The sequence below is a fragment of the Eleutherodactylus coqui genome, chromosome 9, assembly GCF_035609145.1.
Source record: "Eleutherodactylus coqui strain aEleCoq1 chromosome 9, aEleCoq1.hap1, whole genome shotgun sequence".
NCBI lineage: Eukaryota > Metazoa > Chordata > Amphibia > Anura > Eleutherodactylidae > Eleutherodactylus > Eleutherodactylus coqui.
Window position 1 is genome coordinate 60498638 of NC_089845.1, and position 26907 is coordinate 60525544.

The 26907-nt window shown below is 42.1% G+C and overlaps 1 protein-coding gene across 4 annotated transcripts in view; it reads right to left on the reverse strand.

Annotated features, from left to right (window-relative positions):
- Positions 1–26907, reverse strand: part of ATP9B (ATPase phospholipid transporting 9B (putative)) — a 265069-nt gene that overhangs the window by 137232 nt on the left and 100930 nt on the right. For all 4 annotated transcript variants that reach the window (XM_066579467.1, XM_066579466.1, XM_066579464.1 and 1 more), the window contains exons 9-11: positions 22771–22851; positions 14606–14681; positions 1951–2027 (exon numbers count right to left, since the gene is read on the reverse strand). In XM_066579467.1, the coding sequence (XP_066435564.1) occupies positions 1951–2027; positions 14606–14681; positions 22771–22851 (234 nt within the window). The remainder of the gene's footprint in view (positions 1–1950; positions 2028–14605; positions 14682–22770; positions 22852–26907) is intronic.

A 26907-nucleotide genomic window follows, 5' to 3' on the forward strand; every position in this document is an offset into this window, starting at 1 on the left:
CCTTCTATGTTGGTGTAGAGACTGTCTTTCTTCCAGACATAAAACAAGTCAACGTGTCAGTATATCGATAAATGCATTCAGTTTGAAAGGGTAACAAGTTTTCCTCACGTCGGAGCTGTACAAGCTATAACTTCCAAGAAACTAAACTAATTGTTTGATTGGAATTCTCATCAGAGCTGGACAGTTAATGTGGCCCTCCTCCAGCCCGCAGGGAATCTAGTCTTCATGAGAAATAGACAATAGTGATGGACAGTTTATGCTGGCAGAGACCATCAACACATTAAACAAAACAGTCGTTAACACTCACCACTAGCTGCCCATTGCAGACATATATTGACAGTTTTGCTTTCCTGAGGCAAATTACTAAACCATCCTGTTCTTCATTTCTGGGGAACCTTCAGCAGATGATTCATTATCCCAACGACAAAATGTCACATTAACTCCTCCTTCCATGCTAAATATGCCGAAAATACTTATGCAAGGGTATGTTTATGCTTCTTGCAAAGCATGCAGTGTATAAGCAATGACTCTTGCTCTCTAATACACGTAATATCATATGAGCTCCTGAACCATTTCTCATACAGGTGTGTCCTTCCTAAACTTTTCTCTAGACTATACATTTCCGAAGATGTATAGATGCTAAACAAACAGGAAGAAAAAAAATGTACACAACAGATAAGATGCTATCCGTCTGTCATTACGGTAGGTCCAAAAGTACAGTTAGCGAAATTTAACTTCAGAGGCCCCTGGAGGGAGTCCTGCTGCTCCAAAGTAGACGAAATTCAGAAGATAGCTACTTCAAACGATGCGCTCGCCATTTATGAGATATAAAATTTTTTGTAAAAAAGTTGCTGACAGGTGGCGCTGTAGCCAATCAAGTTTACTGTGACAGACCTGCATGTGTCAGGTCAAAAGGACAGCGTACTCGGGGGGGCGGCGTGTGTGGGGAAGAGTGAGAGAGATATCTCTCCCCCGCTCACCCCCGCAGATTCCCCGAGCACGCTCGGACCAGTAAGCAGTTACTCGAGATGAACGATGCTCGCTCGAGTAACTGCTGTTTCAGAGCGTGCTCGCTCATCTCTACAAATGACTGTATACGTGACCACTCAGCCAATCACTGGCTTAGCAGCATGTTGCACCCATGGCAGCACCACAACTGAAGCCAACGATTGTACTCAATAAATGGCATCATCACCACCATTGCTTCTTCCAGAAACAGAGCAGCTAAGACCAGGGCCAAGGGGACATATATATATATACACACATATATATATGTATATATATATATATTTTTTTTACTTTAGTCAATTCCCTGTTCTGAAAATTGTCTTCTATGCTCAAAAAAAGCTCTAGAGATGGACATATCTGTAAATGACAGTGCCTACCGATATTAACATTGTATTGTCCCAATAATGCTACCGATATGTAACAACATAGCTATAGTTTCCACACTTGTCACAGGGAAGTCATCCTTGTGTGCTCCCGGCATAAACGCACTAGTCACTGGTGTGTACACTTATACTATCGTCAGATTACTTCATCCAGCACAGAATGGGTTGAATGAGTGTAGATTTACTATCACATTTCCCTTGTAAGATTCTCCATTGATATCAGCTAATTGCCAGGGATTCCAGTAGCTGGAAACTATTTTTTTTTTTTTGGTGGGAAAGAGGTTGTAAAGTTGGCAGGAGCCGGATATCAGACTGTTAAATACACTACTAATACCAGTCAATCAAGTCATCTACTCAGTCCACGTAAAAGCAAGGTATAATGTCTGCATTGTATAACCAGCATCATGAAAGCCATTACTGAATGTCATAAGAACGCAATTTAAAAACAGTCATTTATTTTGCGATTCCTGTAGGAAAATAACAATTCATACCAGGCGTCTCCTCTTTTTCAGGCATATCAAACATTTGTGTTTTTTTATCTAAAAACAATTCCCCTTACCTTGTTTTTTGGATTTGATGTATTCATTACACTTCTTGTCTCCTTTCCAGTATAAATGACGACTCCTATTACAGTGCCTAGAATATAGAACAGCCAACAATTAAAAAATATAAGCAGATGGGAAAAACACTTTGTTCACCAGAGAGTATTTACCTTAAACATAAAAAAGTAATTCTTTATTCATTTCTTTGATGTGGCAAACATTATAACAGCCAACACACTTCCCATTTGTCTGTACAGACCCCTGAATGGTAAGACTACATTCACATCTGCATCGGAGGCTACTCTTCGGAGCCTCCAGCATAGATCTGGCAGAAAATCCAGGATGAAATAGTGCAGAATTCTATGCTGTTCCATCCGGAGAATGCCAGAATGGAAGCTGGACAGACACCAATATAGTCACAATAGGGGTTGATTCCATTATAGGACGGATTCGTTTGGGCAGGGACTCCGTGTTTGGTTCCATAACAGAGTGGGAAAATAGAAACCCTAACAGAAGCCCAACGGTGGTATAAATGTAGTATAAGCCTGCCTACCACTGTATAATGGAAGTTAGTATACCATAGAGTAGTCTAAGAAAGCTGGATAACACCTTGGGACTGTAACAGTGAGCATACTAGCTGTCATCCAGCACACCCAGAAATACCGTAGATATAACTGACGAATGTTGGAACCGAGTTTTAGCAAGGTAACTGAAGTAGACATCTCAACATTGTTTTTCCTCTTTACAAGTCACTGGTCAGACCACACATGGAATATTGTGGACAGTTTCAATATATTGCGTTCAAAGCCATACTGCATGTTACTGATAAATACCGATAAACATAGCCAAAATGTACAAGCTCACAACCCACGTCAAGGGTCCTTGTGTATTTGTGAGTCCCTACACTTCGATCAATCAAAATCACAGAAACACCATAAAATAGGTAAACTGCAGACAGCCAAACTGCTAAATAAAGGAGAAATTACACAGGTGAAGGTACTGCTAAACAATCACTCACACACCTTCCTTATATTCAGACTCATAAAAGGAACTGATTTAGAAAAAAGAATGGTGACAGATTTTATTTAAGGTGAGTCATTCAGCTTGTACAACACACCTTCACATCAACCATGAAAGAGGTGACACCGTTAAGGCACTGCTTCCTCCCTAAAGGTAGGTGTTATCACCAGGGGTAGTGGCCAGAAAGTGATGCAGTAGGTAAAATTCGGCACCATCACATGGCACCCATTGATCCTAGGCCTTTCATCTCGTACATAGATGAGCTGGGTTCTGTAGGGTATAGTTTCTCCAGCAGTGGTGCGTGTCCCCCACAAGGTACATGCCATGTCTCTAGGGGGCACTCATAATGTCTTCATGATATGCTTTAAATAGGTAGAGCCCAGTGTATGATCTGGGTGTTGGAGCACTAAGATGAAATTGATTTGTGAACAAAGCTACTTGGTTTAGTACTGCTGGGAAACCCTTCTCCAGAGGAAAAGCTGCTACTTGCACAGCGTCATGACTCAATTCATTTTAGAATTATTTTCCTCAACAGTTTTAATGATTATGTGTCTGCCCAGTGTGACATTAATCAGTAGAAAGCCCTTGTCATCATCCTAATAACTGTTATAGCACTTAAGGACACTGGGTTTTACATGTTACACTTAGTCAACATCTGCGCCCGAGGTTGCATTCGGAACCTTTGGCCCGGATCTGGCATAGAATCCCAAATGACATGGTCGAGCAATCTGCATTACTCCATCCTGGCAAAAAGTCAGGGCAACATGATGGGAAATGGACTTAATCAAATCTAGTGAATGGGTCTGTCTGGTGCCATTCAGGTCTTGCATATGGCGCTTTCCGGTTTTGCCCTCATTCAGCTCCAACAGAGCCAAACAAAAGATACCCATAGTGTTGGGGTGAACCTAGCCGTATTTCCACCTACAGCAGAGTTTAGTAATAACCAAATAGTGCTGATCTGCTGCACGCTTCAGATCCAGCTGATAATACTGACATTACTTAATATAGCAGTATCCCTATAATGAGATGAAAGCAAAATATTTCTACGATCCCCTGGGGTTACATTTTGACACATTATTTCATTTGGATGTTGCTAAAATATATGTGAAAGTGCTCCTTGGGTAGCTTCATTGCACAGCACTCAGTACTTCATACTTCATATTTACATGGGTAAAGGAGCTTGCGGAGGAAGAAAGATATTTCCATTAGATGCAATTGCATTAACCCTGCTTTGTCCAGTCGATACAACGCTTCATTTAAATTAAGCTCACAGTAGTGTAGAAAATCTCTTCATGGGAAAGTGGGCATCCAACAGATCACAAGCGGTTACCCTGAGAAACAGTGGATATAAAAGGTCTACACGGCCCTGTTAGAATGCCAGGTTATCAGGTTAAACAATCTGGCAAAGATGAACCGTTTCAGAGTTGTTTCCATCTTCAATTGTGACCCGCTATCTGCGCAAATTCTTAAAAAAAAGAAATAATTTAGGGTGGAAAAGTAAAAATAACAAAACTAAAAGCTGCAAAATCATGAACACCCTCTTATATTTGGGAATGTGGTTGTGTTCAGAATTAGCCAATCACATTTAAACTCATGGTAAATCATTGTCAGTACTCTGCTGCCATTATTTACAGCAATTTCGATTTACCCCATGTAAAGTTCAGCTATTCAACTAGGATTTTCGTGACCATGGTCCGTAAAGATCTTACAACACATCAAAGAGATCTGATTGTTGGAAAGTGTCAGTCAGGAGAAGGAGACCAAAAACTTTCTAAGGCATTACATATACTACCATGTTTCCCTGAAAATAAGACCCTGTCATTAATTTTTGCCCCAAAAGTGGCACTAGGTCTTATTATAGTTGTCTAGCAGACTTGGTCCACGTCCCTCCCGCTGCGCTCCACAGCTCCAACGTGGTTTCCACGGTCCTCGGCCACTCATACATCACTTCCTCCTTATGGGATTCATAAATTCCGCCTCAAGGAAGCGAGGGCTGTGATTGGTTCTTTGACTGCTGCTCAGCCAATCAATGCACAGCTAGATGAAGCAATGCAATGGCTGTGATTGGTTTATCCAACGCTGCATTGATTGGTTCTCTGACCGCTGCTCAGCCAATCAACAGCCATCATGAATTGGCTGAGACACTTCCAATCACAGCCATCACAATAGTTCATCCAGTGCTGCATCGATTCTCTAAATAGCGGTGGAAGAACAAATCCCAGCCATCGCTTCCTGAAGGTGGGATTCATGAATCCCGTAACCAGGAGGTGATGTTGTACGAGCGGCTGAGGACTGCGGGAGAGCAGCGGGAGGGACACGGCGCCTGCTAGGTAATGTATTCTTTTTTAAAAATTATGTTTCAATATAGTGTAACTACAGGCTAGGGCTTATTTTTGGGGTAGGCCTTATTTTTGGGGAAACGAGGGTATGAAACACAGTGAAGACTGTCACCAAGAAGTGGATTAAATTTGGCACAACAGTAACATTACCAAGAACACTTCCGCTTCTCCCTTGGTGTTACAGCACTGGTTATCACCAGCACGTTTGGGTGCATAACTCCCCTCTATAACGCCAAGAGTGATATTTCTCGCAGCAAGACTGATGAAGGGATTCTTTTGATGGCTTTTAATGTCACTAAACAAAAGAGCAGTTGGATGTTTCATCCCATTGTCTCACGACTTTTATTGGAAAGTTGCGCCAGGGCACCAGCTTTTGTTTCTCACACATTACGAAAACTTGGATGATAAAAAGACCAGGAAGATTCCTTCAGCCCCACAGGTTGTATCGCGATCTTCGCCCATTAATTTCAATGGGGTCGACGCTGCTGCTGCCAGCCCCATTGAAAAACAATGGGCTAAATCACTTACAGAAAGCACATGCTGCGATTTGTTTTCTGCATCGCAACGCGGTGCTATGCAGGAAAACATTGCAAATGTGAATGAACCCATTCAAAAGAATAGGTTTCGTATTTGTGCGAGATTTGTGTGCCTCGCAACGCACAAATCTTGCACGATTTTATCGCCAGTGTAAGGGAGCCCTAAGACAAATGGCCACCTTTCAAAAGAATATATAAAATATGCATTCCGTCTCAACTGCTGACTTCCTGGTAAGGCTACCGTCATAACAGATTTAACCCTTTGCAATTCAATTTTGGATTCAGAGTTTCCTAGGGGGGATTTCTCTTTCTGCCATTATACAATGGCACCATCTGCTGGTTAGAGCCAGTACTGCGGTATGGGACATGCTGGAGAGGCCCCCGATAACAGAGCGGCCAGTAATTTACAGTAAGAATACCCTGCCGGACGTCTTCCGACATCGGAGCTGTACAGCCTTCAATCAGAATGTCTTCAGCCGTCAGACAGTGGATTGGAAAGGGTTAAAAGGAACCTGTTACCTTCTTACAGCACCATAAATTAAGTTATGGTGCGGTTAATGCACATGACGGGGAGCGGGGTAATGTATTTTCTTTATACTCTCCCGCTCCACGTTTCCACCCTGTCGCCCACTGAAGATCATGCGCCACACGAAAATCTGACTCTTGACATTGTCACGTGTGCTTTCCCATAGACTTGTATGGGAGAGAGTGTGCATGGCAATCTGAAAATGTCAGATTTTCATGAAGTGCGCAATCTTCAGCGGGTAACAGTGTGGGAACCGTGGAGCCGGTGAGTATAGAGGAAATACATCACCCGGCTCCCTGTCATGTCCACTAATAGCACCATAATGAAGTTTATGGTGCTGTAGGGAGTTACAGGTTCCCTTTAAGAGGTCAGTGTTTAAAAGTGAAAAACAATCTCAGTTTTAGATTTTTCATTCATTTAATAAAAATCGAATATTTTAATTTAGCGATATGCGATATTTGGCTGCCAGTAACACATTTGCTATACTAATCTGATGGCTTATAGGTCTTGTGACACCAGTATTAGTTTAAATCTTCTTGAATAAAAATGGATACAATGAAAGATTGGCTTAACAGTTTGATAATAGAGCCTCAGCCACTTGCCATCTTCTATAGATAAGTGTCTTCCCCATCGCTTCTGTACAATGAAGCGACTGATCAATACTTCCATCTTCATTTCCCAATGCATTATGTCTGCCTCTTTCAGGAGATAGATGTGCTATTAATATTAGATGAACATGATCGCAAAGCAGGGCCCTGACAAACTTACATGTACTCTAAATATTCCAGGCCACCAGGACTAGAGAAATAATTAACAATAATTAATCATTTCTTGCAAGGCTGTCGGAGAGGTAGAGACAAATTGCAAACAACAAACAACTTATTATCACTACCAAATTAATGTATGCCGAGCTCCATAGAGCAGACACAGATATGCTAAGTGCAGACATGACATGCTCGAAGACCTTGCATTACAATGCATGTGCTTTACACCACAGGCATGATTTATGAGCCTGCATCGATACCATGTATTCCAGAGGCATTCTGCAAAAATATAGGGTTGTGGAACCTAAATGTGTATAGAGGTGCGTTATTTTAAAGCGCTCTTAACTCCAGGGCACTGTGCATATGAAAATGGGATTAAATACATAAATATAGGACATTTTCTGTGAATTTCTAAGACAATTTTGGGAAGAAAGGTGGGTAGAATTCACATGTTGGTAAGGCAAATCTGTTTTAGGGTAAGCGGACAAATCGACTCGAAGGGTGGACTTGTCATGGCATTGAGGATCGAATTTCGATCCCAATGGTGGGAAGATCAGCTTTATCCTGGGGTCCCAGCCCAGTTGCTGATGTAACAGACCGCTTATTTCAGGGGTGATCAGCTAGCTTTTGGTTAAGGAAAGAACTTAGGGCTGAGAGCGGAATACTTAAGAAGAGATTTTTAGATTTTCCAGCCCGCAGAGTCCAGAATCATGGGAATGTCTGGATCGCTTAAAAAGTCTTGTGCAAACTTTAGGAAGGCTTTCAATAGTCAAATGTTTACCGTTATTTCCTTTCTAGCGACTAACAAGTGGAAACGTTGCGGTCTGACAGAGCCCTTCTTGTAAGAATTATCCTTTCATTTTCTGGGCTGTTACGTACAATCTTGGTATGTGATGATGGAATACCCGGACCTTGTAGGTTTTGATGGAATACCCGGACCTTGTAGGGTTTGATGGAATACCCGGACCTTGTAGGTTTTTCATGGCTGGGAAGATCTAAAGTTGATCCACCGACAAGGTTCGGAGGCAAGTGAACGCAAGCTCTTTGGCCAGAACGGGGCTATCAAAATAACCGAGACTCTGTCTTCTCCAACTTTTTTATGACTCTGGGAATCAGGATGCGGGGGTGACGGCATATGCTTCTTCTCTGCTCCAACACTGCTGATAGGTGATCGGCTAGAATTAGAGAAAAGCACCTTTTTGTTTTCTGATTGTGATTGTGTCTGGAGGCCAACAGGTCTAGAGATAAATGATCTTACTTTTCTTCTATCGACCAGAAGACTTCTCATTTAGGGTCAAGTCTGATTGGTTTAGAGATACCCTACCAAAGAAGTCCGCCACCTTGTTGTCTCCCCTTCCCCCTAGATGGAGAGCTGACAGAGATAGATTTGCCTACTCAAGATGAAACAGCTGATTTGTTTAGGCCTCATGCACATGGGTGGATTTAAATTGGGGAATCCGTGGCATGCATCTGCCCCCGCATTCCGCAGCAAATACTGCCCTCCATAGCATGCTATGGCAAAGTGATTTTTCATGCACATGAGCGGAAATCAATTGCGATTTCCGCTCATGGAGGAAAAATTGCAGCATGCTCCATTTTTTTTCAGACCCCGCACGGACAGCTTGATATTGAAGTCAATAGAAGCCGTCCGACCCGCGGCCCTTCTGTAAATAACACTGCTGAAATTCTGCAGGACCCAAATTATCGCCTAGCGGCTGCGCAGGTGATTCTGTCCTGCGCATGTGTGACGGACAGACCATCCGCAGTACAGAAAAAGAAGACCACGACAGGTACACAGGGTTGCCGGCAGCGGTCAGAGCCGGATTCCGCATGTGCATGCGGCCTAAGTCTATGTGGGATTTTGATCCCCATCCTCCTTATTTAAGTTTTACTGTTTTTGTATAGTTTGACTATAGACTGACATTGAGGCCAGACACCTCGGGAAGCCAGTGAAGGAGAGCTGGGTGAACTGCTGGAAGTTCATTGTAGTTTGAAGGTCTAAACATTTTGGTAGTCCTTCCATGGACCCTGGAAATAATCAAAAATTGCATGTACCCCCTCCCCCTCCCCCTCCCCCCCAGCTCCAAGGTCTAGCATTTGTTGTGATATTTATTATGGCCAAAAGGACACCATGAAACACGTTTCTCTAAGTTTGTTGAATTTAAGCACAATAAAGGCATAGTCTGGCTCTGGAAGAAAGAGAATAGTATTTGTCTAGAGAGGATATTGTTCGGTTCGAACTCCGGATTACATCCAACTGTAAAGGTCTAGAAATCACAGTGGTATGTAAATCTATATGTAGAATATTCGAAACCCTTCACAGATATAGATATAAAATTAATAATTTTTATTTGTTAAATAATTCTAAAAACGTGGGCTTACACTGACACTAACAAACATAAATCAAGACGAAACACAAGAAAAACCAGAAGAGGGGATTACCCTGGTCTTAGATTGGATGGGGGATTGGCTTCCTTTACACTTCGTGGATACAGATGTATAGTCCCTCACAGTGTATCTAGGGGTGTCCCTTAATGATTAGTGTACTGCTGGTACATATAGATATATGGACGCAGGTATTATTAATTGACAGAATCCTGCTGAAACCCACTATTCAGGGTGTGGGTCCACGTCTAGGTGATTGGTATAGAATCCACCCAATGAATATGCGGTCTTCTTAGTCAATCCCCAATTATGCCACAGTATTCATTTGCATATTCGTTATTTTGTTTGAGGATCTGGTTACAATCCCAATAAGCATTTTGTATCCATATCCTTCAAACAGGCTCTTGCATGTCAATGGTGCTAGATCTACTAGCTCAAGATGAGAGCTTGCAATAGCACTAGGTAGGTAAGAGTCCGTAGGCTCCCGCAGTAGTGCCATGCAACAACAAACAAAAATAGGCTCGACGCGTTTCCCTATCCGATTTTTGGATAGTTCCTCAGGAGCAAAGGTCAATATACCATCAATTAATATGCCGTCCTTTTAACGTGGACCAATCGTCACCACGGTTAGTGAAAAAAAATTTTTTAACAGTGTGTATTTTTCTGGTGGATACACGGTTTTTCACCTGTTTCTATTAAAGGAATTACGTATCAAATAATTGTAATTTCCTTCTCTAGCTCTCAAAGTACGCACACCAACAAAGCATCACTATTAGTCGGACCGGACCGTGTCCTGTTCTATGTCCGTAAGATTCAGACCAAATAGTGAGAAGAGTTGGAGTTGAATGACCCTTAGTATGTAGTGGTCAATTGCATATGTCTACATTCATAGTGGAGACGTAATGAACTATCTCAACAGTAAACCCAGTGTCAAGGGGGGGTTTTCTGTTATCTAGATTCAGTCTCTCTCAAGTCAATCTTTTACCCATAAGGGGCTGCGTAAGCAGGTCCCCTATGAGTATGTTGGCGTCCTTAGATCTGCCAGTGACTTTGCTGTCAGTCTATATAGAGCCGTTCGGAGATAGTACTCCGTATAGCAGTCAGAGAGTAACTTATTTGCCCATAAGGGGATGCGTAAATAAATCCCCTATGGCGTTCTTTAGTCCATCAATGACCTGGCTATTAGTCTATTTATAGGCAGCTGGAGATGGTACTCCGTCTAGTAGTCAAAGAGTGACTATATTAGGTTAGAGAGAGAAAAGGAGGTCCACTATTTGTGGGTAGTTTCTAGGGTTAAAACCCCATAGATGCAGACAAGCCTAGAGAGAGAAGACAACAACACCCCTAAATAGTCCCATCCACAGTCAGATAGGACCCGGGTGTGTAGTCAAGGTTTAGAGAGCAAGAGGTCGTGCCTGCGGCTCTAATGGTGAGCGGCCGGCTATGTAAAGCTCTAAACCTGAACAAGCCCAATTTACTACTGGGGTGCATGAGAAGAGAAGACCCAGAGCTAACATGGCTTCTCGTACTATGCAGGAATGATAGAAGAAAAGGACCATTGAATAAATCCTGATTAGCAAAAAGCGATTATAATTACAGATCGGGAATGATTAGTCCAATTTTCCAAAAATAATTGGAACAACCTGATTCAGATTCCCATTAAAGTCAATAGGATTAAAAATCGGGTTCACTAATCTGGCCTCCAGAAGGTTCACAATGCACCAAAACTGCATGGGAATAGAGCTGGTAGTGGCTATTCCCATGAATGTGGCTCATTGGTTGGCAAACTTACCTTGTATTGCTGGCATCCAGGGTTCAAATCTCATCAAGGACAACATAAGCTTTGGAAAAAATCCACACAGTTGTTGCCCTTGGTCAGACTTGAACCCAGAACTCCAGCACTGCAAAGTTCAGCTTGGTCCCCGTCCCTACTGCTGTTCATGGCTGACAGTCGTGGTCTACCAAAACATTCCACTGCATCACTGGGTCTCGTAAGAGTACATTCACAACTAGAGTAATTGGTGCAAATTTTACGCAGCACAACAAAATCTGCAACAAAATTTGTGTCAAAAACTGTATAAAAATCTGCAAAGTACATCACTCCTTCAATTGAGAGAGTGAAACCAGGTGTGGATCCGCAGCAAGGACTGCGCCAAAATCTGTATCAAATGGTGTGGATTTTGACATGGTTTTTAATGTGAATCCACACTGAATTCCACAATGCAAAATAGGCTATGAATTTTGGAGCAGGTCCGCACCAAAATACGCAACATGTGAACGTACGTGGCCCGCTGATGCAGCATTAGCTGCGAGGGATGTGGCTAGAGTTTTAAAGATTAACCATTTAAGTCTACAAGTATGCCCAACCAGTACGGGGTTTGTATTAAGCATTACTGGATCCTGCTTCATGCACAGCAGGTTTCAGCTGTCTGACAGCCGCCCGCAACAAATGCAATCAGAGCATTTAAATGCCCCAATCAGTGTGATCCCACACCCTAACTGTGGTCCCCTTTCTACCCTTCCAACCCAATAGTAGCTGCGCCACTATTAGGGTGTGAAGGCACAGAAGAGACCACAAGACCTTTGGGCCCCCCAGCCTTAGGAGCCAGGTCGTAGCTGTGACCCCTATAGCTATGCCACTGCACTCTAAGGGTTTACTGCTCCAATTAATCTACAATAAAATCTGAATGTTGATGAACAATATCCTGCAGCTGCTTCTCACACCCTTTGTGTCTCGAAGGTTACTGACTACAAACAATCCTTATACTGTACACTCCAATTCTAGTCGTACTCCTTTACACCCGTCTCTTAGCCAATGACTTAAGACAGCCGTCAATTGAACGCACGATCCTTCACAAACAAGAATGGTCAGATTGGCCAAGCAGGTATGTTTTCTTTCTTTCTTGTTTTTTCTTTTAATTAGAGGGAAACGCCTTTAAGGAATTAACGATTAGACAAAATAAGATCCAGCCTTTCGCCATTATATATATAATGGATGGTCCAAACCATAAAAATGTAAGGGCAACAGAGACGCCCTTAAGTAGCCAACATATAATAATCTTCAGGTTCAAGACCACAAATAAAACAAACAGCAAATTCACTGAAAAGTAGTGGAAGCCGAAAACTAATAAAATCAATATTTTACCTAATTTACCTGATTCTTCAAACTGCATATCTGAAGTAACCATGATAAATTCTTGCATTAAGATGTGCTATTACCACTTTGTAAAGTCATGAGGGTCAAGGTCGGGCCATCGAGAAGTGCTAGGGGAATTATGTGGGGAATACCTCAGAAATGTTCAGCTCTGATTGCTGCTGTCCTGACAATTTTAGAGGCGAAAGACCACAAATCGATAGTGTGAGGGATCAGTAACAGTAGTTTAATGTAAGGGCATAAGGGATTCAATGCACAGAAGATAAGGTGCAATGAATACAAGCAGTGAGGCTCCATTAGGATTTTACTCCAGTTTCTACACTTTAAAGTATTTTATTCAATATTCCAAACCATCTCAATATAAGACATATAACGTGCAAGAACGGAGAGGAGGCATTTACAATTGGATGTATTCTTCTTAAATCACACTCCTGGTTTGGGGGCATACAGCCTAATATATGAGAAAATCCTATTTATAATTTGTTAAATGGGCAGTCCTGCACAGGATGTACCTTAATTGTCTGAAAGATGGGAGCCCCAGAGGTGGGCAAGAGACCCTGACCTCCATCCCACCGGCTGCCACATCCAGTCTCCCAAAGGTGGCCTGGTTTACGGAAACAGCCAAGTACCCTATGTCATGCGGTTTCCGTCACGCCAATAGAAGCGAATGGGAGTTCTGTTGCAATCTGGAGCCCTAGGACTTTGTTAATATAATTGGCTAGGGGTGAAACGTACAATATATAGATCCAGTCTAGAAGAGATGAATAATTTATAATACCTACTACAGCTCTATTGCACCACTGGAGACCGAGAAAAGATGGGATGGTAACAAAATACACAGAGGTAACCCCTCGTCTCAGAGAGGAGGCTGCACCTTCATTAATCCACTACATGTCTCTCTCAATTGATTCCTATTCCTTTCAGCTGCCATAAAGCACATATACCTGCTGTACTTTCTATACAGTAAATATACAAAGGAAGGGAGCCTCTCCAGTAAGGTCCATCCAAGGGAAGGATTAAAAAAAAAAAATGGTTATAACGTTTAACCCCTTTCCAATCCACTGTCTGACCTCTAAAGACATTCTATACAGTACAGCTCTGATGATGGAAGACGTCCGTCGGGGTTCTCTTACTGTACATTGCCAGCCTCTCTGCTGTCGGAGCCTATCCAATGTGTCACCTCATGCAGTACTGGCTTTAGCCAGCATATAGCGCCGTTGTATAACGGCAGAAAGAGTAAGCCCCCTAGGAAAACCAGGATACAAATTGGACTGGAAAGGGTTAAAGGGGTATTGCGGCGATTTAAAGTGAAAGTTATATGCTTCCTAAGACGATAACATGTAATTCTGCAATATAATATTATATCTTGTTTTACAGAGCTGCAGAGATATTGCTTTATCGGTGCCCTACCTACTTAGTTCTCCATTGTTATACATGGGTACGTCCTGTACGCTCCGCTGTATTACCGGTCAGGCAGGCTCAAATTCTGTAACGACCACACAGTTTGTACAGTTGTGAATGCGCACTCTCCAGTCACTGGCAGTGGGGCATTGTGGGAGGGGTAGTTTTTATACTTCCCGGCAGTCATTTTAAACAACAATGGAAATCTAAAGCTGATTGGAAAGCAGCATTGGCGCAGGTCAGCAAATAAGGTACCGGAGTTCAGTTTATTGATTTAGATGGATGTTTTGAATAATGGCAATACGAGGAAATTTAAGGGAAATGTGGAAACTTTTGCCCCATTTCCGGAAAACCCCTTTAAGAACATCAAAGACAGAAGTCATGTAGTGTTCCCCCAGGCCGTGCGCTAGGTATAACACATGTATAAGAGAAAACCTATTAGAAATTACAATTTTCTGTGAGCTGCCCATTGTAATAGGTGGTGAATGTTCTCTGAAGTGCACTTAAAAACAAGACAAACAAGCATGAAAACAAGCAATTTTCTTACCAGATGCAACCACTGTGCTTGCCCACAAGGTATTCTCTATACCAAGGCTTTCATGAATAGATGGGTCCGTGTCTTCCTGTAATGGAAAAAAAAAAGTAAACATAGTATGCGCAACGAGAACTGCAATGAATATGAAAAAAATGTAAACTGTTTAACATTTTGCTTAAAGAAAAACAAAAATCTCTAAAAAAAAAAAAAGTTTAAAAAATTACTTCTTAAGATCACAATGTTTCTGCATGAACTTATACAATTAATAGCCAAAAGTATGTGGACAGCCGGACACAGGGGGTTTATTATATAAAATTGGGGTGGATATTAATTAGGGCTGTGGAGTCGGAGTCAGAGTCACATTCAGGAGGAGTCGGAGTTAGTTGGTAGAAAAGTGCCAACTCTGCTTCATAAAGGAAAATTATTAAAATATAATATATATATATATATATATATATATATTACACACACAATTAATTAATTAAATGCAGGATCTGTTGCATATTTCTCTTTACGGGAATTCAGGGAAGTATATGTCCTACAAGATTGGCTGTTAGCAGGCCTGACACTGTGCTATAAACGTATTGCACAAGTTAATGGCCTGCAGGCATAAGAACCAGCCTGCTAACCCTTTAACCCCTTGAGTGGCACGCCCGGAAACGTTCCGTGACGAGCTCCACTGCTCATAGCAACATAGCCCGGAAGATTTCCGGGCTATGTATCACTATGGGAGCTGCAGAGCACAATGCCACAAGCTGTAGCAGTGTGCTCTGCCTGCACAGTCCCACAGAGAACAAAGCAAGGGCTTTGAAAAACCAGCAGAAGATATTGCCGACATATCGGCAATGTCCTGCTTTGTTTACAGGTTGCCATAGAGACCATCGGCTTGTCAGAAGCAAGCCGATGGTCTCTGTGGCAGGGAGAGCTGGTTGTTAGCTGTCAGAGGACAGCTAGGTACTAGCTCTTACAGCAGAGATCAGAGAAATCCTCCGATCTCTGCTGTCTTAACCCTTTACATGCTGCAGTCTATGTGACTGCAGCATGTAAAGGGCTGTCACTGCAGCATGTAAAGGGCTGTCACCATCGGACCCCTGGAATGTGATCAGGGGTCCTGATGGGTCCCTGTGGAAGTCCCCTAAAGGGACAAAAAAAATTAAAAAATTTTAAAAAAATTTTAAAAAAAAAAAATTAAAAAAATTATTAAAAAAATTAAAAAAACACTTGTCTCCCTTTACTTTGTAAAAAATCAAAAATACAATCACACATGTGGTATCCATGTGCGTCGTAATGACCCAGAGAAGGAAGTTAATACATTATTTAACCCCTTAATGACATGGCCCCTTTTTTCTTTTTTCCCCATTTCTTTTTTTCCTCCCCCCTGTTTAAAAAATCACAACTTGTCCCGCAAAAAACAAGCCCTTATATGGCCATGTCAATGGAAAAATAAAAAAGTTATGGCTCTTGAGACGCAACTGCAAAACTAGTTGAAATTCAATGATTAGACCATTTTAAAAAACCTGCCCTGGTGGGCACGACAGGGTGGTAAGAAACCTGCCACTCAAGGGGTTAAATTATGTGGGTCTGGAAGGGATTAAAAAAGATGCAGTGCAGCGTATTGCTCTACATCACCAGATGATGCAGTTGCCTAGGAAAACCTAATACGGCTGAGCCACATGGTGTAAGTATGATCAAACCATAAGCTTAGACTTCTGTTTTGTACTTGGGCTGAAATGCTGCTCTTGTCCAGAAAATACAGTCCCGCATACAAAAATGACATCAACTGTTTCCTAGGGGAGCGTTCACAAGGCTGCATCATCAGTTTATATATGGCTCCTACACTTTAGGCATTTTTTTTAAATTTCAGCTCAACTAATTTTTAAACCCCCAACAGTCATGAAAAATTGGAAAAACCATACCGAAAATGTCACTTTTTAATTGTAAATCTTGAATTTATGTCTCATGCAAAGTTATCTGATGCAGAACTCCGTCACTTTAAGTGTATTTTTAACCCCTTAGTGGCATAAGTAATGTAAGCCTTAAGAGCCAGTAAATTGCTTCTTTTACTAGTCTTCTTGTTTTTTGCAGGGCAAGTTGTATTTTTCAATGGTGCTATTTATTTACCATATAATGTATTTAAAAACTTTTTAAAAATCCTAAGTGGAGAGAAACGAAAAAAAAAAAATGAAATTCTGCCATCTTTTTTTTTGATGGGGAGGTGGGGGGGGGGGGGGGGGCTGGTTTCTTCAGTTTACACACTGCAGCAAAAATTACGTGCAAACTTTATTCTATGGGCCAGTATGATTACTACGATACCAAATTTATATAGTTTTTTTTTTCTTTTGCTGTACTACTTTTAAAATATAAAAAAACTTTTTGGGAAAAAAATTTCTGCTGCCATCTTCTGACAGCCATGAGGTTTTTATTTTTCCGTCAACATGGTTGTGCGGGGGCTCGTTTTTTGCAGGACGTCCTGTAGTTTCTATCGATACCATTTTGGACTACATACAGCGTTTTGATCGCTTTTTATTACATTTTTTCCTGGAGATCGGGAGACCAAAAAAAAGTTCAATTCTGGTGTTCCTGATGATGTTCACCGTGAAGGGTGAAGGATGCATTACTTTTATAGATTGGAATTTTATAGACGCAACAATATCAAATATGCTTTTGTGTTTTTTACTTTGATTTTCATAATAAATATGGCAAAAGGGTTTTATTTTTAAATATACCTTTTTAGGGTGCATTCACACGAACGTATATTGGCTCGGCGTAAAAACCGAGCCGATATACATTCGTGTGAATCCACCCTTAAACTGTTTTTTTTTTAATTTTTTAGTGCCCATAAGGGACAACAACTTGCATGAGTTTGATTGCTCCTGCAATATGATTTATTACCATAGTATTACATTATACCGCAATCTGACAGGAAATCTATCAAGCCATGCCACAGGAATGGCTTGATAGCCATTTTGCCATGGCAGCCTTGGGGGTCTTCAGAAGGCCCCTGGTTGCTAAGGCAACCAAAACGGTACCCCACAATCTCATTGCAGAGGGCCGTTTGGGACCCTTGAACTCCGATTGGGGCATTTAAATGCCGCTCTCAGAATTGAGGGTGGCATTTAAACAGTTAACAGCTGCAATCAGCGGGAGTGCTAATCAGGGCTGTTACAAGCAGGTGTCAGCTGTAAGAAACAAGCAACACCTGTATTGCATGGATTGGGATCAACCCCCGATTCCCCTTCATACAAATCCCAAACACCTCGGCTGCATGTATTCTCTGCCTCCTCGCTGCCTGCACACCAAGAGCGCAACTGGCAGCCGCTACTGGGCGCCGCCGCTTGTCAAGCGATGCGGAAGCGACTCATGGTGAGCAGAGAATATATGCAACCAAGAAACAGAATAAAGTGCTGGATTCTTGGTGAGCCGGCACTGAGGTGTGAGGAGCTCATGATAGGTGGAAGTGAGATACCGCCTCAAAATGGGGATTTTGACTTGGTTTGTGATGCAGTAATGTGGCAACTTTTGAAGCGGCTTCTCGTCCAGTGTCAATGCTCTCCGCTCAGCGCTCACCTTAGACCAGAAGCTCGCGAGCCGGCGGCAAGTCTTTCAGTTTACATGCTCTGCACGAGTTCTGACGACCTTAGCTGTGAGGTCCGATCTCCTGCAGTCGTTTATAAGACTGTCGGCCCGTGTACGAGGGCATTTACTTATCTCTCTTACAGTTACTAACTACGCGCTGTAAGATTTCCCATCCCGCAGTTGACTACGCTTATATTCAATTGGGTCATTTTACGTTAATTGCAGCCAGGCAGTTCATAACGCATTCAAGTGTTTGATGCTGAAGAAAGAAAATAGCCATCACTTGGCTTTAAATGGAATCCATTTTAGGAGAAAATTCTGAGTTTCTATTCAATTTGCAAGAATATCCAGTAACATGAGGAAGAGGAAAGAGTGCTCTTTTAGCAAATTCTGAGATTATCTTTCAGAGATAAGTGGATTGTTCAAACATCAATATATGATACCATTTTACTAGTGTCAAATCCCATTTGACCACAGATCAATTTAATTTTCTGGGTTCATCTTTAAAATGGAACCATGAGGGTTTAACTCTTTCACCTCTGTCTGAAATGGACAAATAGAATAATACATCTGGTTTAACCCAATCAGCTAGAACATGTATGAGGACACACCATCGCTATTCTATATAGGGGACAACATACTGTACATGTCATAACATGCTGTGCATATTTCCATTGGCCATTCTTGTAATATCGCAAGAACAGCGTAATCTAAATGCATCTATATCCTTTCTGTCCAAACTACTGGACCCCTGGCGCACCCCATTAAAGGAAACTTGGGAACAACATTTAACTACCTAAAACACAGTCATGGTTCCTCTAAGTAGTAGAATAACTTTTTTCTCCTTTTCAAAAGCCGTGGCATGCCCGGGCAATCTATAACCTCCTCCCTCCCCGTATCAAAATTGCATCAGTCAAATGTGCTGTGGCAGAAGTCGCAAACCTGCGCATCCATTTTTGCATCCTGTACAAGCGCGTAATCCAGCCCTTTACTGCTCTGTGGCCTCTCCGCTACTGCACAGGCTCTGGGTGGCGCTGCCGGCGCACGTGCGGTGGCAGAACGAGGCCACAGAGTATTAAAGGAGTGTATTCTGCATTCTATGTCCAGGCACAAGATCTGGCCTGTACAAGGGGTGGGTTGTCAGTCAAGATATAGGGGGGGTTTACTCAGCAGTTCATGAATACGCCGGATTCTTCTTCTCCGCTGAAGCATGCCCAATGAACTCTCATCTCCTAACCTTGGATAAAGATTGTGAAGGTACATGAAATGGTTTTCAAATAAACAGAGATTGGAGGTATATGACCTTTAACACATTGTTGGACTGTATGCTTTATTTGGGGGCCACATGTTGATGAGCGGTTCTCTTTAGAGTCAATAGGGTCCCATTTATGTCAGTTCTGATTCATTATGGGAGGTATGATGCTAGTGCAAACTGAGCCTCACTGGTTTAAAGAAAAAGTTTACTTTGACAACTCTTGAAAATATATGAGTGAAATGAAGCCTTAAGGCCTCATGTCCACGGGCAAAAGAAGAATTAAAATAAGCAACGCATTTTAACTCTTCTCCCGCCCGCGGATCCGCACCCCATAGGGATGCATTGACCACCCGTGGGTAGATAAATACCCGCGGATGGTCAATAAAAGTGATTAAAAAAAAAAATGGAGCATGAAAAAATCTGGACCATGCTCCATTTTCGTGCGGGGCTCCCGCGGGGACGGCTCCCGCGGGCTTCTATTGAAGACTATGGAAGCCGTCCGGATCCGCGGGAGACCTAAAATAAGAATATACTCACCTGCTCCGGATCTTCCCTTCGCCGCAGCTTCATCTTCTCTCCGTCGCGGCCGGATCTTTTTTCTTCGGGCCGGCGCATGCGCGCGGCACGCAACCGACGTGCCATGCACATCCGCCGGGCCGAAGAAAGAAGATCCGGCCGCGACGGAGAGAAGATGAAGCCGTGGCGAAGGGAAGATCCGGAGCGTGCAAGAGGTGAGTTTATTCTTATTTTAAGCGCTCATGTCCGCGGGGCAGGAGGGACCCGCTACGGATTCTCCATGGAGAATCCGTAGCGGGCCTGATTTTCCCCGTGGACATGAGGCCTAAATCAGTTGTCTCAAAGACAATCCCATTTTATACGGCCTGTTAGGGCATATAGCTGTCATAGAGGGGTGTATATTGGCCAAGACTCTATCCGTGAACTGAAGATAGATCGTTTTAATTAACACTAGCTCGGGGTTTTGGCAGAGCTAGTTTGTCCATATATTACATGGTCAAAGAGTTATTTAAAAGGCCAGCAAGTAATATGACAATAACAAATATGATGATGAATGATGATTATCCATTCCGTCCGCATCCGACCTTCGGTCACTCTAAGGATCAACGTTCTCCACCCATTTCTGTCTTTCACCGTTTCTTTCAGTTCTGCGGTTGACATGTTGGTGGTGGCCCTGATTGTATCCAGCCGTCTTGCTCTTTGTCGTCCAGATCTTCTCTTCCGACTGACCTTGCTGAGCATCAGTACTGTTTCCAGTGAGTTAGCGCGCATCACATGGCCAAAAAAAGCCGCTGTTTGACGATTTTGCCCTCTAGTGATGTTTTCGGTTTGACGTGATCTAACACTACCCTGTTCGTTGTCATGGCAGTCCAAGGTATGCGTAGCATTCGCCTCCAGGATATATTATAACAAATATACCCCCTTTCTAAAGATCTGTGCCCCAACAAAACTTCCCCATTAATGACAGCTGGATGCAGACTTTCAGCAATCGGCTGAACACTTGGGTGGTTGTCTTCAAAGAAGGGGTTCAAATCTTCTGGTAGATTCTTAAGGCAACAATGTGGAATTTTAAATCATTGTAACATGGTATGTAAGGCCAAAAAAGTATATATAAATAGGACAGCACCTTCGAGATGGGTAAAGGTTAAAAAAGGGAGGAGACTTACCTGGCGCAAGCAGGAGGGCCCCTAATAAAGGGCCAACCCGCTAGCACCGTGGGTCCTGGCAGACTTTGTATTGTAGATCCCTATGTCCCACAGGGCATCTATGATCCCAAAGAGCGGTAGGAGGAACCCCACAATAAAGGAGACAATAGGTGAAGAACACTAGGTCAGGAAAAAGCAAAAGAACTCTCTGCGCTCAAAGGGATTTATAAAATGATGCAAAGGTAACTCACATGAATAGGAAGGGGTTAATCAAACTGATTAACTAGGGCCCAATAGTCCAGACAGAGATGAAATGCCCAGCAGTTCCAAATGGATGTTTCTTTAGGAGTATAACTTTTGAAGACTCCAAGCTGGCAATTGGAATGATCCCCGGATCACTGACCCTCCTGAAGTTATTAATGATTACAACATATAATATTGTATCGCTCAAGAAAGCCGTCCAGGCCCCTCTTGAAATCAAACATATCTTACTACTGGAATGTCCCCTTTGGCAATAGAAGGTACTGTGATAATAAGATTACTTTAGGATTTTGCCAGTTAAGCAATTTCCCTTATATACCGTATAAGGATGTCCTGTAAACCGTGTTCACAGCTGTCACTAGAGTTATTTCTCTTAAAGTTTCTTCAAATGCATACATTTGTTGGATGCTGTCCGTTTCAGTCATAGAACAAAGTGTGGTTGTTCTCAGTGAGGGAAACCAAGTAATCTTGTAGATATGATACCTTTTAATGGCTAACAAAAATACATGATGTTACAGCAAGCTTTTGGATCGTCTATCGATCCTTCCTCAGTCAGTCCTGAGCTCAGTGGACTGATTTAGGATTTATGTCTTGGCTCAGTTTGTCTGTTGTTTTAAGTTTTGAGTGCAAAACAGTCTCAAAATTTCTGTGTTTGAGCATTTGTATTTCAATCAAGAGGGGTGTCCTCTCTGCATCTGTGTATTATATATTTGCCCCATTCAAACTAGTTCGATTTTAGCCTGAGGAAAGATCGATAGAAGATCCAAAAGCTCGCTGTAACATCATGTATTTTTGTTTGCCATGAAAAGGTATCATATCTACAAGATTACCTGGTTTCTCTCACTAAGAACAATCACATTTTGCTCCACTGGCTAACACCGTACCAACCCTTTTTTTAGTCATAGGACTGAAATGGCTGAATGGCAATCAATTTCCCTGTTGGCTTGAAAAAACAAAAAAATGGAATGCCACAAGGAAAAGTGTGACCTAACCTTGCAGGTTAGTTTGTATTTTGGGAGCAATGTTGGTAACACTGTAGTCTGTTCTATTAACAACCCACTTCTGGAAATCGATGAATAGTCATTTTAGAGTCTACTTTTCATTTTATCGGTCTTTGCCTGCGTTCTGCCATAAACACTTCGGAAAAGATATCGTGGTTATGCCAACATTTCCTAAATATTCAGAGATTAGAATGAAAACTCCAAATGTAACAGTACATAACCCTGACAGGTGATCCCTAACATTGGTTGAGGTCATGAGATAACTAGTAGTCATATATGAAGTACTGCAGGTGCAATGCACATTGTTCTGCAAGGCCTTACCCCCCCCCCCCCCCCGCCCCGCCCCCTGCTAGGTTGTCAATGCAATATTGTCTCAAGGGCATATTATGTGGATATGAAAAATTAGAGAAAGCGTTCACTTACCCGTGTAAAGTTACCTTCAAAACTGTGAATATCCAGTTGTGGCTTCTGAGCATAAACATAAGCATTGATTGAAAAGAGATCCTGCAATGGAGAATAGCTGCAATTAATAAACAATGCAGCTTTATCAATAAATAAGAGTATGTCATAGAAGACCCGACTCCAAACCGCGTGTTCATTTCTAAATATGATACCATTGATTTTCCTTCTTTGTTCATGAAACTAAATCTTGGATTTTTCCCCCAAACATAATAACAGAAACAGAGCCCACATATTACCAAACAACGTGTTATGGAGGACTTTTATATCTGAGACCTCAAAACACGTTTATTCCCAAAGGGGGCATTTTACTAAATCACAATAAGGCTGCTTTCACACAAGTGGATTTTAGTCCATATCTGGTCCGTATTTTGTGGACCATAATACTAAGTTACTATCAATTTATAGGCCTCTTTAGATGGGCAGATTTTTCATGGAAGTGTTTTAAAAACACAGTATGTGCCATTTTTGCCCATATTTTATGAAAAAAACATGCTTATTCTAATCTCTAGAAAATGATTAAAATACAGATGTATCTGTTTGTCAGCTGTATTTTATCTGCATGTGATTTCGTATTTGCATTTCTTGGTAATAATGGTCCTTGACCAGCAGAAAATAAAACTAATGACAGCAAATTCGGAGGTAAATACTGATCAAATACTGATGACAAATGGTTGCAATGTGATCTGTAAGACATCTGTATATTATGGACGCACTAAAATATGCTCATGTGAAACTGGCCTAAGAGGAATTTCAAAGTATATTACAGAAATAAAGAAAACTATTTGGAACATGTTTGGTTGGAGCCTTTGTAAAATATCGAGTTCCACTGGTTCAGCACCAACAATTACACAAGTATATCATCAACCAGAGACCAAATCGCGAACCTGCGCTGGATGACAGAGAAGACCCAAGAGTATCAAAAAGACGTGTACATGTGTTTCATCAACTACAGCAAAGCATTGGACTGTGTCGAATATGACAAGCTTTGGAAGTGTCTGAAGTAAATGGACGTCCCAGAACATACTGAACAGCTTATAAGGTCGCTTTACAACAACCGAGAAGCAGCACAACTTATGGTTAACGCAGATTGGTTCGGAATCTAGAAAGGCGTACGGCACGGCTGCATTCTATCACCAGTCCTTTTAATCTGTACGTAGAAACGATCATGAGGCGATGCAACTTGGATGAATTAGAAATCAGAGTCAAAATCGGTGTCAGAAACGTCAACAACCTCCGATATGCAGATGCCACCACCCTGCTTGTGGAAAGTGAAAGGGACCTGGAATAGCTTATCTGACGAGCGCAAAAGGAAAGCGAATGCATGAAACTGTATCTCAACAGCAAGAAAATGAAAGTCATGACCGCGGTAAGCAACAGTACACTGAACATAAAAATTAACAACAAAGAAGTCAAGTCGGTCCAAGATTTCATCTTCCTTGGATCCAAGATCAATTGCAATGGATAATCTGGACCTGAGATCAGGAGGTGGATTACACATGGGAGGAATGCAATGCAAGGAATGGAAAAGATCTGGAAAAGCAAGGATAGTATCATTGCAACAAAAACCAGACTGCTCAATGCAATCGTCTTTCCCATAACGACGTTTGGTTGTGAAAGTTGGACGATCAGGAAAACAGACAGAAGGAAAATTGATGCGTTTGAACTCTGGTGCTGGAGAATGCTACGGATACCTTGGACTGCCATGACAATGAACGAATTAGTGTTAGATCCCGTCAAACCGAAAATACCACTAGAGGGCAAAATCATCAAACAGCGACTCTCTATCTTTGGCCACGTGATGCGCACTAACTCACTGGAAACAGTACTGATGCTCAGCAAGGTCAGCGGAAAGAGAAGATCAGGATGACAAAGAACAAGATGGCCAGATACAATCAAGGCCACCACCAACATGTCAATCGCCGAACTGAAAGAAGCGGTGAAAGACAGAAATGGGTGGAAAACATTGATCCATAGAGTGATGGAAGGTCGGATGTGACTGAATGGATAATCAATCGAATCAATGATGATCAAATCAGAAAATCAATCAAGTCAACAGGAAATAAACTTTGCTGAACCTAACACTGTGTAATGGAATATTTAGAGCTATTTATGATAAGATATTAAACTACAGTCCCCTGCTTAGTACACTGATCTGGGACGGACTGTTCCGATTTTCTTGGGTTTGGATCCTATCTGAGAACTCTGCATGCACATCGTACGGCATGCGAGAGCCATACAATGCATTAAAGGTCTCATTGAAATCAATGGGCGATGCTTTCCAAGGAACACGAAGAAATAGGACATACCACGATACCGTGTGAAAGCGGCCTAAGGCAGACTGACCTCTTCCGCCCTTGCAGGTGATATTTGCAGTTCCATGACACAGCAGTCACAATAAGGAGTCCCTGAAATCCTTGGTGTTATAATAAGAACATCACGTTGGAGATTTCCATGCAACAAGTGCAAGTTAACAACTATCCTGAGATGCTTGTCACAAAAAAACACACAAATCAAATCACATGATGCAACACTCAGGGTGCCTTCACACTGGCAATAAAATTGCGTGATGTGAGAGTGAGTGAAAATGCATGATTATGAAACCAATGATTTTAAATGGTTTCAGTCTCATTTGCAATGTTTTCGCTCATGCGATGCTGCGTGAAAATAAATCACAGCATGTCCTATCTTTCTGTGATATCGTCCATCAGCAGTGCCAGCCCTATGGAGAGCAATGCGAGAGGTCAGCAATCCTCTGCCGCGGCAGTGACAGCCGCAGCAGGGGATTCCTTCAGCCGGCAGTGATGCGAGTCTGGTTCCACGTGAACACACCTTGCATCCAGGAGTTTCAAATGGATTGTGAAGGCGATATCAGGCTGTGAATCACAGAGCAATACCGCCAACACCAGTGTGAAGGAGCCCATAAGCCCCTTCTACACGGGACAACTGTAGGGCATTTCAGTACCTCACAGCCGCCCCTGCGATAATCACTCAGTGAGAGGCAGAACTCCCCGGTTATCATTTCGGCCCACTCACCTCCATTCACGGCAAACAGGTGGTTGTTCATACATGAAAGACGGCCTGTTTATACAGAACGGATGACTTTTAGGTCTGTATGAAAGATCCGATCAGCGATCTAAAGAGGAATTTTTCCGATAATTGTGCCATGTAAAAGCGTCTTAAAACATTCAGTTATGCAATCCCCCCGTCTTAGTAAATGGAAATTTTGCAATACTGTTGCGCAACAATGTCACTTTCCATTGACGACTATTGAATGACACATTTCTGTACGAGGGAAGCAAAGATTCCAATCCTTATTGATTTGTGCACATATACAAATAAGACTGTATTTGCCTTTAACCCTTTCAGTGGCAGGTTTAGGTAGTTTTAAGCACATTTCAGTGCAGCAAGTCCCGGAGATTTTCCGGGCGTGCCACTAAAGGGGTTAAATCAATTAACTGGCAGATGTCCGTTAGAAGTCAAAAAAGTTCCTTAGTAGAAATCATTTTCTAGCCCTATAATGTACAAAATATGAAAGCATGACAGTAAAGTGGTCACTTCCCCTTGTATTGCATTAAAATGAGGTTAATTAACAGCAGCGGCTCCAGAGATAAGAAAGCTACCTAGCTGTAAATTATAGATGATGCACTCCTTGGACTGCTATAGGGAATAGTAGCCTTCCTCTATCTGCTCACATCTTAAACTGTTGCCATTTGTTGTAATCTTTCACACGCTGACCATTCATCACATTCTTGTCCTTCCTATTCGGTTTTCATCGAGACCACGAGAAATAATTCATATGAAACTAATACACATGTGGGTGTCCTATATCTTCATCATTCACCTCTTTCTCATCTGTTATCACATACAATTTAGATAATCCAGCCTATTATGTGCTTTATTGTGAACAGAAAAAGAAGTCTCTTGGAATCCAATACCACACACATACAATAAAAACAGTTGTCCGGGCTCCAGCCCTTCTTTATCAGGCATTTTACCTAAACTGATCGTACAAATATTAAATACCAAATACTAAAAAGCTGCCTCACAGCAATCCAAGAGGGAAGAGAGAAGGCTGGTGGAAAGTTGCATGTTCAGTCC